The sequence below is a fragment of the Sebastes umbrosus genome, chromosome 16 (assembly GCF_015220745.1).
Source record: "Sebastes umbrosus isolate fSebUmb1 chromosome 16, fSebUmb1.pri, whole genome shotgun sequence".
NCBI classification, from domain to species: domain Eukaryota; kingdom Metazoa; phylum Chordata; class Actinopteri; order Perciformes; family Sebastidae; genus Sebastes; species Sebastes umbrosus.
Window position 1 is genome coordinate 1,253,083 of NC_051284.1, and position 14,774 is coordinate 1,267,856.

Consider the following 14,774-nt stretch of genomic DNA (forward strand, 5'->3'; position numbering starts at 1 on the left):
CAGATAAAAGCCTCATAAGAGTATGAACTCCAATCTCTTTAGTCTTTGTCTGCTTACACACACAAACACAGGCTGGTGCATGCTGCCAGTATTATCAGAGTGAGTGGGGATAAGTGTGTGTGTGTGTGTGTGTGTGTCATAGAGAGATGGAGGAGGTGGGCAGCAGACCAAAGCCATCCATCTAGAAGAGCCAATAGTGAACAGCATAGGCTACGGGCTTCACAGCACCAAATGCACACTCCGCACACTCCACACACACACTCCACACACACACACACACACACACACACACACACACACACACACACAGTGGTGCCCTTGTGAGGGTTACAGCTCTCAGGGTGTTAAGATGGTGGAGCCCACAGCCATCAATCTTTACCCAGCAGCCTTGCTTGACCTGCCCTCTGACGCACGCACGCACGCACGCACGCACGCACGCACGCACGCACGCACGCACGCACGCACGCACGCACGCACGCACGCACGCACGCACACACACACACACACACACACACACACACACACACACACACACACACACACACACACACACACACACACACACACACACACACACACATACACATACACATACATGGGTGCACCCCGCACATACAAAACCCTCCTCTTTCCACACACACAAGTTGCACAAACGCAATCTCTCTTCTCTTTCTTTTGTGCTCCTCTTTGTGAGCTTCCCTCCATCTTCCTCTCTCCATCTTCCTCACTCCCTCTCCATCTTTATCTCCCCTCGCAGACACCTGCTACAGAATGCATCACGCTAACTGATTGGCGCCTCTAAAAATGATAGCAATCACGAGGCGGCCGATAAACAGTGGACTAAAAAGGGGAATGACCATTGATTTTCATTCTCATAGGCGCGAGTTATGGCGAGGCATTGTGCACGGGAGCTCTTTTGACTGTAAGACAAAAGGATCGGGCCGAGACTACAATCTGAGATGTGGGCCAGTCAATAGTCTGGGCCGAAAAAATGAAAACACTTGTACGAAGGAGAGGTACAGGGAAGGGGAGGGAGAGAAGAGAGGCAAACAGGGGAGAGGAGAGGAGAGGAGAGGACACAGGAGGAGAGGAGACAGGAGAGGGGAGGAGAGGACAGGAGAGGAGAGGAGAGGAGAGGACAGGAGAGGAGAGGAGAGGAAACAGGAGGAGAGGAGAGGAGAGGACAGGAGAGGAGAGGAGAGGAGACAGGAGAGGAGAGGAGAGGAGAGGAGACAGGAGAGGAGGAGAGGAGACAGGAGAGGAGAGGAATCTAATGGTGTGTAGAGTGTGGGCTATTTCAGTTTCAGTAGGACATGCCCTTCTGTCCCCTCGTGTGTTTTCATTGTTCACTGCAGTTTCTAAATGGCTCCCATTTAGTTTTAGGATTTATAATCTCATGATATAAGAAAAAATAGTGGCTGTAGGTTTTTTGTTTCTTTGTTTGAGAAGGGCAAACCAAACAGCTAAGTCTCTGCCAAGGCTTTCCAGAATACTGCTGAATGAAATGAGATAGGACACCCTGTAGTAAACAACACATGTAGGAATGGAGGCATCACACTCAGAAAACTTAAAACCACATATCGGGTTTAAAGGATAGGTTCACATTTTCCACATACTATACTGTACCGTACTGTACATTGAAACAGTTTTTGGTCCCTGTAATCAGTCCTCTTATTTATACGTTCACCATGGTGGTCCACCGGAAGGGGCAGGACTTCTGATGTGATCCCATCGCAAGACGGTCTCTAGTTAGTATATATTATTTCTTTGTATTACTGTCCTACTTAATCTCAGCAGGAAAAGCTGTCTGAGGAAACAAAAAGCGTGGATTTTGATGGATACTAGGGGTGGGGATCTTTCAGAATCTCATGATAAGATTCTCATTCTTGGTGTCACAATTTTATTAAAAACCAATTCTCGATTGACTGAATAGATAGGGGGGCCACTATTTTTAGGCACTTACTCCAGGGCACTATGTAAAAAACATTTATTTGTGTCCTTACTCCACTGAAATGCAATACACAACATAACTGCAGCTCAGCTGAATGGTCTTGATGAAGGCCATTGTCTGGCAAACGGAGAAAAAGCAGAGAAAGGTGTCTGCATTAATTTGGAAGCATGCTACAGTCCTCTGCCTGTAGAAGAATAGTGAAATGAAAGTGTAATTTACAAAGCAACATCACCGGGAAAAAAAGAGGCTGGTCTATGTGTTCTGGAGTAAGGAGGCAAAAAAAAGTACTGTCTCCAGACCGCAATGCCAGCAGAGACATCCACAACTATCCACAGCTTTGTGCAGGTCATTTGACATGAAACAGACTGACCGAGTTATTTTCTTTGCCCAACCAGAGTTGGCTGGTTGGGCGAAACTTTGCTGAAGGTTTTGCAAAGCGTTGCGGTGTGTGTTGGTCGGCTGGCTCGTCTACTAGTGCTAGATTTCGGTGTTCCGCTTGCTAACATTAGTCTCTTGGTGATGGCGTACTAATAACCTTCATCTTGCAAAGCTAATTATGAAGCCGTTAAAGGGACTGTTTGTAACTGAAATCACTATAAATCACCCGCGCTCGCGTGAGGCTGGAGTCTCTGCTGTACTCTGCTCTGCTGCCTGCCTGCTTGCCTTCACTCAGCTCGCTCCACCTCACGTGCATGCGCGCGCACACTCCACACTGCAGAAGATTTCGTAGCTCTGAGAATATCTAGTGAATGTACAGTGGACGTTTGTGCAGAAATAACTGCTGCTGCTCCTCCAGACCAACAGAGGTTTCAAAATCTTTGTTTTTCAGTTGTTTATCTTTGTTATGTTATCATGGTCAGCATAAAAATCAACCCAACATTTAGTGAGTCAGTATGACAGCAAATTCAGAAACTAATGAAAATATGATTAGATCTGTGGATGTTCATGTCACTGGTTCCAAACCTGGAGGTTGAGATCTTTGGTTCACAAGATAAATCTAAGAGGTTGCAAAATGATTACAGGGGTAGCAAATAAGAAAATAAAGCTCAAATAATTATAAAATTAATTTGCTAAACAAGGTTATATTAGTTTCTGTGTCATGCCAAACATCTGGCCCATCCCATATGGGATTACAAGACAATGTTATTTTATAAATCGTTTTTTTCTAATGTTGCTCTTTTTTGTGAAATACAGTATAGTTTTACATTCTCAGACCTCCAAATGATTCAAATTAGAATGTGCATGTAGGAAAGGAAATTAATTGAACTGCTCACAACACGTGGACATGCACCCTGCGACGAGGTGTTGCAAGTAGACATTGTTAACTATTAAGGGGATGATCACCGACTGGGGATTTTTCACATAATATTCCATTGTATTCAAGGAACCGTATTGACTGTGTTGTTAGGGGGGTTGGTGGTATGGCTAAATATATGTTTTATATATATATTTCTGTGAACAATCATATGACAATAACAATGGATATAATGAGTGGACATTTGATTGTATTTTTTTTTGATTGAATAACCAGATGGGAATCAGCTCTGGGAGAGAGAAATACCTCAATATCAATATACAACTATAAATGAGGGGATCACTATTGGTGCTTTAAAGGGTGTTTTAAAGTGAGTTACTTATCCATAGTCAGTGTATTACCTACAGTAGATGGCAGTCAGCATCATACCTGCCAACCCTCCAGGGGGAGACTTTCTAGGATACCCCCGTTTTTCATTGCCCTCTCCCGTTTTGCTACCGGGGTCAAAATTCCTCCCGTATTTCTACCGATTTATGACAAATGTTCACACCTTTTTTCCTTTTCGTTATCTCAACCTTTTCCGGCAATGTACAGCGTGAACCTGTATAATCCCTACTGCTTCCACCTGGACGACAATACAGCTCGCTGCACATCACGGCGTACGGCACCCAAAGTTGGGCTTTGCTCGACGCAGCGAAAAGCCGCTACGGCGCGGCACGGTAGGGGTTTCAGAGCGCAGTGGTGCTGTTGCGTTGTGTCTGAAAGGACCTTCAGTGAGTGAGAGACAGAGAGAAATTTAGAGTACTGAGAAAAAAAAATACTCAAGCATGGGCAAAAAATGAATGAATGAATAAAAACTGATGAATATTATTTTATGCCAGAGATTCACACAAATTCATGCCAGAGGGGAGAATTATTTAGTTTCCTTTCTTAACAATTAAAAGTAGACCATTTTAACATAAAAGTGCTGTTGCAGTGCACTAAAAGTCACCGGTATGTAGGAAACAAAGTCTCTGAATATCAATGTTTTTTGGGAGGCGGACCCGTAGACACCTAAAAGAAAGGCTCACCTAAAAAACTCAACATCAGTTTAAATGTATATAATAATATATATTTAATAATAATGCTATATTTAGAATATTTTCTGACAGGGAACTGAACTGAAAGTGAAAAGTTATTTATACTGTTTCAGTACATTTTAGACATTGGAATAAGAGGTTTGACAAAATAAATCTATTAACCTTTTGTTACACTTGAGCTTTCAACACAAGTTCTGCAAATGAAGACCATGAGATGCAATTGAAAGTTCCAGAAAAAGCCAGTAAGTGGACCTTGAGTCAACATCATTTTTGTCAAACTTTCCAAATAATTTGTAATGTGAATATGATGACCAAACAAGTACAATCGTTAATTTTATTCATTCATCAAAAGGGCCTTTTAGAACGTCTCAGGCTTCTGTGTGACTTTATTTGGACCCCATGAGTAATTAATAGGGCTGGGACGATACATCTATCTCCCAATTCGATACGATCACGATACTTGGGTGCCGATTCGATATGTGTTATGATTTTTAAGTATTGTGATTCTACAAGTACTGTGATTCGATATTGTGATTTATTTTGATTTTTTGTTAACTTTTTTAACACCAGACCATGGGAAAAGTTGAATCATACACTTCTAGGGACTTTCACTTTGGAAAATATCTAAATTAATACAGTAAAAATATTTGATTTTCAGCATGTATGTAGTCAAAGTCAATATATCAGTCATTGTCAGGAATTATTTATTGATTTTTTTCCAGCAACCCAAAAATCAAAGAATAAAGACATTTCCCTCACAGATTAGTGGTATTTTCTATTTAATTTATAAGGGACATGTAATGTTTTATATACTTCTAGTGAATATAATCCAATCAATCTTATTTCCCTAGATGTATTTAGTATATACAGTTCCCTTTGTTAACACCTTATTTTGAAAACCAAACGTAGTCCCACGTGTCTACTTCCTCTAACTTCTCCAAGGTGGTCTCTAGCTCTCCCGTCAGCTCCGTTCTCTTTATCCATCCATGGTCAGCTCCATCGGGGCCGTTTCAATGCAGAGAACATAAATGTCAGTATCTGGGTGCTCTACAGTTGTAGCGTTGGCCCATTTGACCACGGAGATGAGAGCGACGGCCGGCTTAACCGCACGTTACCGCGATACACTAACGTTTCCTGTCTGTGACAGAGTTAGCATGCAGCTTTAGCCGTGATGTCTAGCTCTGCTTTTCCTGCAATGTGTGAAACCCGAAGTGTTTCCAGGCTTTACTGGATGTGTAGTGTTTACCATGCTGGATTTATAATCTGAGGGTGCAGGTTGTATCCATGACGACCCTCCAACGTTTTATATTTTTGTTTCGGCTCTTGGCCGCAGGCTGGTTTGTTTAGGTTGAAGCATACAGAACGGATATGACGTCACGTTACTCAGACTACAATAATAAAAGCGGTAACTTCCTTTAACTTCTGCATAGATTCAAATTAAGCAAATATATTGATTCTGGCAAATCAATTTCAAAATCGTAAAAAAGTCGCGATACATAGGTGAATCGATTTTTTTCTCATCCCTAGTTATTAGACGTCCTGTAGTCCACAAATATATGAACCATGTCCCATCCTACAAATACGCACAGGAGACAATTGTGGATAAGAAGAATAATTGCACTTGCATCACTTGTACTGTGAGTGCGGCTGTTCCCCAGCAACACCTACCAGGCAGCGTTGCTGTGGGCGCTGTCGTCTAGGTGACAGAGCAGCTCCAGGGTTTGGGGGTTGTGGGCGGAGTCGTCCGGTGACTCATGGCTTCCTGTCTCCCAATCAGAGGGCATCCGCCATACTGCCGCACAGGACACCACCCTGCTGTCACTGGCTGGAGGGGGGACAACACACACACGCATACACAGTCATTCACAGATTGTTAGTGTACAGCGTGTGTGTGTGTGTATATGTGTGGTGGACAGGCGCTAATTGCGGTGACGTGGATGCACTTTCCCCCAAATCCACATCACAAATGAGTTATTTTGGCACCATCCACACCAGAGTCAGCGCTGCTAATTGGAACCAGTGGAGTAAATGTAGAATTGATACAGTAATTGGACTAAAAGTTGGAGGCTTGAGGGCATAACCAATCACAGAGAGAGAGAGAGAGAGAAAGCAGAAAGAAAGGGAGAGGGAAAAAAAAGAGAGAGAGAGCAAAGAGCCTAATTTCTTTTTGGTGTAGATATTGACAGTGTGTGGGCAGGCGCTGGGCGATGAAACACTGGCGTTAGGCCTATTTGTCAAATTAAAAAGCAACGTGGTGCGGGTCCACAGGCTCTTGAGTGGTTTTAGACAACCTTGCACTTGGAGTAAGTGGGCAAGCAATCATCTTGAACAAAAGCCTTTTCTTGCTCACATATTGGAGTGCCGGTGGGAGGCGGTATGGAATATGAACGCACTTGTGTATGAGTGTTCATACGTATATATTGTTTTGTGTGTGGTGTGCGCAGCAGTGCATAGTGGGCCGTCTTGAGCTTCAGTCCGGTCCAGAGTGGCTGTCATCCTGTGAACTCAAGCATGTAGAACTCAGCTGACAGAGAGCGAGAGACAGAGGGGATGAAGAGAGGGAGCGAGGGAAGAGGGTGGTGGAGGGTTGTGGGGGGGAGGAGAGGCGGCACAGAAGACAGTGACTACATCCTGCCCCAGAAGGATTTACCCCTGAAGGCCTACAGTGCACTCTGCTCCTGAGTGATGCAATCTGACACTGGCAAAAATGTCGTCACTGTCAAGATCTAAAACTCTAATTGGAATTGGTCCAACAAGATCTCTTAAGGCTGGCTCACAACAAAAGATTTAGAAAATCAGAAAAGATTTTGAAAAAGTGAGAGAGCCCACACATAACGACATGTTGTGTTAAATCTAACAGTTTAGTTCCTATAGTGTGTGGAGAGCAACGATTTGGCCAAAACAGCACACCACACACTAACAGATTCATTCATGTAAACAAACATGGCGGACGACGGGCTGGAACAATTAACGATGTTAGTTTTTACTTTGTACGTAAAATTCAAGAAGGATGAATGGATGAAGTCATGGAGACATGTTGAATAAAGACTTGTGTTGTTGCCACAAATCAACAAGTTGCTCCTCTATTTCTGAGCTCCATCTTTCTGCTACTTTATGCTTCACGTTTAGCATTAGCTCTGCAGTAGGCCGCAGCTACCATGATGGCGGTGGTTGTCTTTTCGTTTCAGTCAGCTTGGTTCTGTCGTTCTTTCCCATGTGACTGTGTCATCCGCTGTCCTCGGGGTTCCCCACACACAACAGGATATCTGATCGTAAACACTGAACATGTTTCATATTTATGATTTGAGATCGGTGCGGCCAGGATGGACTTCCGAGCCGATCGGGGAATGTATAAAACACTCTTAACATACCTCACACCACAGGAACATTTGGAAAGATCATCTTTAGAACCCATCAAAAAAATCAGGGCTTTGCTGACCGTTGTTGGGAGGGGGGGGGGGGATCACTGACATGGCTGATACACTGACATGGCATAATAAGAATCTATGGTGCAGAAATGCTAAAGATATTTAAGGCTGCGTCGCCATCGCATTGTTTGTTCACCAAAAAGTGTTTCGCTAAATACATATCTCTGTTACAATTTTTTCAATATTCAAATTGAATGAATCCTTAAAGGAACAGTGTGTAGCACTTAGGCAGATCTATTGGCCAAAATGGAAAATAATATTAATAAGTATGTTTTCTTTAAGAATCGTGTTTTCGTTACCTTAGATACATACGGAGCGGGTCCTCTTCACAGAGCCGGCCGCCATGCTTCTACAGTAGCCCAGAATGAACAAACCAAACACTGGGTCTAGAGAGAGTCATTCGCATTTTCCCGTTTTCCGTGTCGGCCACCGTAGTCCTCCTACACGCTTGGCACACGGGAGAAGTTTCAGTTTCAACCTCACTGCTAGATGGCACCAGATCCTACAGGCTGCAACTTTAAAGGTCCTGAAAACTAAAAATGAGTGCTGGGGCCTTACCGCCAGCGCTTTTCTCACTGCTTTGAAGTAGGCAGGGCTCATCCAAGAATTGCAATTGCATCTTGTCATGTGTTCAAAAATTAGGACAATCTGTTACTATACGTCAACTGAGAGAGTTATGGGGTTTATAAAATATGATTGTTAATCTATTTATTGGTGCGTTGAAGCTGGTTCTCTGCTGCTCAAATCCATATCTTGTTGGTTGTCTCTACTTACGACTCTTTGTGAATGTAGCAGAGAAAACCTTTGTGAAGGTATATAATTAGAAGAAAACCGTACATAAAAGCAGATGATGTGCATGTGACCTTCAAGAGTTTCTCTGGCCTGACAGTGACTTTGCAGCCGCTGCTCTTATCCCTCATGTGGGTCATCATGTCAACACATTAGTATTGATTCTCTATGGAGTCTGAACATGACTTCTAACACAGTCGCTGCTGTCGGACCTGTGAAGACAGGCCGGCTATTATTGATCACCTGTTAAAGACCGATCGCATGTTATGATTCTCAACTAAAGTGCACGGAGGTCATTAGATGGAGGAGACCAACAGAATAGGAGGATAAAGTATACGCAAAAAAAGAGACAAAGACTGAAAAACAGAAAAAAGAAAAGAGAGAGACATGATGCATAAAGAGGCAGTGAACGGAGCCAGAGACAGAAGGAAACAGTAGGACTCACTTTTGTTATAGCAGGTGGTAAGCACAGCTTTATCTGCAGGACTGGCGCCAATGTGCCATATCTCCCCAGCTTGGTGCAGAAGGACATTCTTATTAATGATGTTATTCTCATCATCAAAGTCAATGATGTGGATCTGGAAGAAAAGCAGAGACAGAGAGGAGAGATGTGTTAGAGGATGAAGCTGGAGTTAAAACACTGCATGCACCTCCCTCCGCACACATACCAGCCACAGTTCAAGCTCCACTCGCTCCTCTGATTCCCCCAAAAAGAAGAAGGTTCCTCTTTTTAATATGACAGTAAACGTAATTTCAAGGCAGCATCTCTTTGGTTCTTTTTTCCTCCCCGTCAACTTCATACGGCTGAGGACTTTTCATCTTGATTTGGCCTTTAAAGCGATGATTAAGACACTTTAGAAGGATTCATGGGAGTTCTGCATATGACATGTTGGAGGAGTCAGAGGAAAAGGTACAACACAAAAGGGATATCGATAAACTCATTCCATTTTTTTTTTTTTTTTTAGACAAATGGTCCTGCTAAAAGGAGATGAGGTGCATTATCCAACAGAGCTTTTCTGTGAAATGGCTTTAATTGTGTACTTTTTAAGAAAATACATTATTTGTAAGCAAACCTTTGGCAGCAGATGATAATTTAGATACCTAGCAACTATAAGTAAAAATAGAATAGACATCTTTATTGTCCACTTGCGTGGAAATTTGTCTTTGGCTTCACAAACATGCACGCTTAGAAAACTTCACAGACTACATACACTCAAAAGCGTTCTTTGCCATGGTTTACATTACATGACATAAAAAAAAAAAGTAAGTAATAGTCAAATGAAAAGTGGGCCAAACGGTTGGGATGAAAGTGCTAAAATATTAACAATTAATACATACTGTACACTATCTTAAACAGACATCATAAGAACAGTTGCAGTCACTAATATCTAATAAAATCTAATATAATCTAATATCTAAGATTTGTTAAAGGGACTGTATGTAGGTTTTTACATGTATAACGTGTTTTAATCCTTTTTATTGCCAATGTGTGAACAGGTTGTAAAAATGAGACCTTCCGTGACTTCCTGGGTTTCCTCTATCAGCCTTTAGACTGCTTTTAACAGTGAAGCATGGGGGACGTTTTTTTCTTGAAAATTCAGCAGATGTGACGTCCTGCACGCTCGTGAGTGCCTTTAATTTCAGCTCCGCTTACGGGGCTAACAGTGTGCAACTATAGCTAACGTTCGGTTAGAAATGGAGTCCGCTAACGCCAACAAACGACCAGCCCCCACCACAAACTCAGACTCCACACAACCTCCACGAATATACGTGTAAAAAACATACATACAGTCCCTTTAAGTGAAATGACAGAGGGTAAAATAAAGATCTCTTAAAGATGTTTCAACCAGACTGGGCTTTTTCAGAAGGAGGTCTTAAAGAAACAGGCTCTAAAACAGAGCGTTTCAGACAGAGTGTGAATACAGGTATATTCAGGCAGAAAAATACTGTGTTTTTTTAACATTACAGCATGTAAACATGTCCTCTTAGAAACCAGAATGAGCATGATATGTCCCCTTTAATGTTTAAAAATGCATACCAAGAACTTGTTAACAGTTACATCTACATAAACTACTGTATATGCCATAAGACAGGGGATCTCTAACTTTTTGTGGCCAGGTACCCCTTACAGGGGAGAACATTTCCAAGGACCCCCTCTTAATCGTAACACTCATTATGCTTACTACCAAATTCTACTCTAAGATGCCATTGGAACTATTTATATTCTTAACTTTTCAACATAAATACTTGAGATCTGTTTCATAGCAATAACAAAGAGAAACATTTCAATTTGAATCATGTTAAAATAAGGTAAGATAAGATTAGATGATCCTTTATTAGTCCAACAGGGGGAAATTTACAATGTTATTGAATAATAATACCACTTATATACCTTTTAAACAGAGGGATACACAATAACAATTGTTATTCAAATTGTATTTGGACTCAACAGCATTTAGCCTAAATGTCAAGTCACTGATCTTAAAAGCTTTCACAGTAGCAAGACTGACATAGTTTGAATATATCCAGACGTTTAAACTAACCAGTCTGAAGCTGACTTTCAGTTAGTGCTTCAACTTAAAAAATTAATGCACTTATTGCTGTGTGTCACAATCATATCAGAGTCTCTATTAGCCCAAAGCTAACGTGGGTGGGAGAAATGGACACTATATCTTGTTTTATTGGTGCAAATGGTCCCCATCCTGCAGATATGCACTTATAATGATAAAGCACAATTTTATCATTTCTAACAAATAATTTGGGGACCCCCTGACAGAGTGCCACGGACCACTGGGGTCCCCAGACCCCACTTTGAGAATCACTGCCATAAGACACCAGACATCCTTTAGGTTTCCTTGACCTGGTGTAATGCTGAAGCCTGGACTGCATTGAAAACACATCAACAGCTGTCTAGACTTTACCGCACACAAGTTCAACAAACAAGCCAAACTTTTATCATAAGAAGTTAATAGAAACTCCTCCTCAACTGACTTCTTTTTATTAGATGGAAATCTATTCTATGAGGGCCCTCAATTGAATGCAGTTCAGGGCCTACAATGCAGTAAAACAGTGAGGGTCTCAAGGTTTGATCAGACAATTAATGGCGGTTTCTCCCATAAGAGAGACACTTACAGCACCTTGGGGGACCGTTAATGGGGTTGCACTGGACAATAACTCCTGCTAGGCACTTCCACTCCCCTTCCCTGTACTACTTTTACAGGCTGAAAAAGAGGATGAAAGGAGGGGGCGTGAGCAGGAGGAGGAGAAGAGCAATCGTAGCGGCAGCATCCTTCAGCCTCCTCAAAGTCAGCTAGGCGGCTATTAACCTTGGGTTGGACTGCATCGAGCAAAAAATTATTACGCAAAGTTATAATTTTATGGTGGTGGGGGAGCGGTACAAATAAATTCAGGCTGGCGGGACAGGGTAATTGGAGGGCCTGGTAATAGGGTCCCCCCGAATGAACCCAGGTGTGAGGGGAGAGAGAAGTTCCAGCCCTCCTCCCCCAGGTGATTTATCCCTCATTCTCACAGGCTTGGGGTGTGACTCATAGCCTTCAGCCACTTGGGCACCCAGCCCAGCGCTTTTAATTATGTGCCGATGGTGGGAGGAATCGAGGCAGGGACGGAGAGAGGAGGGAGATTGGGAAGAGGGGGTAAGGGAGGGATAAATCCAAGCTGGCTCGTGGCCCCCACTTCAGGGGCCTCTCCGCTAAAGCTCTTAGCCGCACAGATGACAGTAAGCCGGGGCGGAGGAGTAGCAAAGCGGGTGAGAGGTGCCAAGCTCGGGCGCTTTTATCTCGTTAGCAGCCTTAATGCCATGCCGACGTGCCCTCCTATTTGTCATTCCAGCTATTGGTCTCTGAGGGATTTGAGAGGTGCTCTGCGAGTTAAGAGAGACATTTCCACCTGCATTATGCTTAATGGGAGGTGGAGAGGCCAGCAGGCTTATGGATACAGCAGAAGCTATCAGGGCTGAAATGCCCCTCGAAAAAAACATTTTTCACATTGCAAGTTCAAACTTCGACGAACTGAGCTAACCAATGTTGGCCAGCAGACTCATACAGAGTGGAAAAGACAATGAGCTTCATGAATAAAACGGACTGCACTGACTGAACCTGCGGTTCAAATGTAGGGTCATCTCCAAGAGCATAACCTAAAAGATGAATAATGATCCCTTTTACATTTTACAGCTTTCAATGCTCTTTGACATAATAACATCAGAAAACAAAGCATAAGTCAGTAAAGTAGATTTTGGACCGTTTACCAACATGGTTTGATTTCTGTTTGTTTTCAAAGTGCGCAACTTGACGAAAACATCATAACATAAATGAAAAATAAGGTTTCAGTAACAAGCAATAGCAACACTAAAGGCCTTTACACACTGTACTAGCAGTAATCTTGCAGTTTCTCCTCATACCACACTGTGCTAGATGGGTCCTATTCATTCTGAGCCATGTTAGAGTGTGCAATGAATGCATGGTGAATCGTTGCCCCACAATGTACAATGAGGAAAAATATGCATGCAATGTCACGCTCACGTTTCGTCAATGCTGCAAAACAAAACTAGCTGTAGAGCCACCACTGTGCCTCCTCTCATGCAGTAGTATCAGGGCTGTCAATTGATTAAAATATTTAATCGCAAATTAATCTCACATTCCTTATCTGTTGAAAATGTACCTTAAAGTCTGTACCTTGTCATGTATTTATCCCTTATCAACATGGGAGTGGAAAAATATGCTGCTTTATGTAAATGTATTTATATATTTAATATTGTAAATCATTTAACAACACAAAACAATGACAGATATTGTCCAGAAACCCTCGCAGGTACTGCATTTAGCATAAAACAATATGCTCCAATCATAACATGGCAAACTGCAGCCCAACAGGCAACAACAGCTGTCAGTGTGTCAGTGTGCTGACTTGACTATGACTTGCCCCAAACTGCATGTGATTATCATAAAGTGGGCATGTCTGTAAAGGGGAGACTCGTGGGTACCCATAGACCCATTTACATTCACTGATCTGGAGGTCAGAGGTCAAGGGACCCCTTGGAAATGGACATGACAGTTTTAACAAGCTAGTATGACATGGTTGGTACTGATGGATTCATCAGGTTTTCTAGTTTCATATGATACCAGTATCTTCCTCTAGATCTAAAACTGAGCCCATAACAATCTAAAAATCACAAGTTGCATTAATGCGTTAAAGAAATTAGTGGCGTTAAAACAAATTTGCGTTGACGTGTTAACTTTCACAGCCCTAATTATTACAATTAGTTGGTTTGTAGACGTGGGCTGTAGTATCAGTCAAATTGTGAGATATGCATGTCGTCCTACGCAAAAGTCTTTATACTTGTTCCGAATGGTCGCACTACAAGCCTGCCATTGTAGCCTCCTCCTGACTGCTTCTGATTGCCTTCTCGATCTATCTCAAAGAATTCTGTGTCTTCTGTGCGTCTTTGTGGTTCTGACGTAGGGGCAGCGGTGCCAATTTGGGACAGACATCAGTTGTATCAGTTGAACAAAAAGTGCCGCAATAAGTTTGAAGAAGATTTTAAAAGAGAGTTTGAGAGAGATCAGTTCAAAACACTGCCTACTTTCACACCTCTACACACCTAGCCAATTGGTGCGTAAAAAGTGTATGATAGAAAGTTACAAAAAATGGAAATCGGAGAGAGGTTTCAGATGCTGTTACAATTCAACAAGCACTTTGTTTTTGATGCATACTGAGGCCTGACTAGGGCTGACCCGAATGCTTCGAAGCTTCAAACCGTTGCCATGGTAATCAACCTCCAAATCAGTACTCGAATGCTTCGGGGTTTTTTTGCTTTTGTTTGTATATATATAAGTATGTAATAATAATGTATAAATCCCAAAATAGCCTATGAAATAAGTAATAAATAATAATAATAATAATAACCCCACAACATTATTCATTATTCATATTCAACATGGATTATAGAGGGATATCACTGTTTGGCACTGTCCTGGGCACTGAAACGGGGGGATATGGAGACAGACAGACAGAAGAACATGTCAGCCTGCTGCACCGTGCCGCGCCGCACCGCACCGCACCGCACCGCGCCGCGCCGCGAAGTTTCGGATACCTTTGAATATTTCTCACCGAAGCTTCGTAGCCCAAAAAATGGTATTCGGGGACAGCCCTAGCCTAGACACTGACAGAATATTGACGCAGTCTGTGTTTGGTTGTCAAAGCTCTAAATTGGCAGTCAGTGGATGAGTCTAACATGCCGGGTTATGATTGAAAAG

General features: G+C 42.4%; 1 protein-coding gene across 2 annotated transcripts in view; it reads right to left on the bottom strand.

The window, feature by feature from the left end:
• The window catches only part of eipr1 (EARP complex and GARP complex interacting protein 1), an 84,647-nt gene that overhangs the window by 64,251 nt on the left and 5,622 nt on the right, over positions 1–14,774 (bottom strand). For both annotated transcript variants that reach the window (XM_037746941.1, XM_037746940.1), the window contains exons 3-4: positions 8,948–9,084; positions 5,954–6,110 (exon numbers count right to left, since the gene is read on the bottom strand). In XM_037746941.1, the coding sequence (XP_037602869.1) occupies positions 5,954–6,110; positions 8,948–9,084 (294 nt within the window). The remainder of the gene's footprint in view (positions 1–5,953; positions 6,111–8,947; positions 9,085–14,774) is intronic.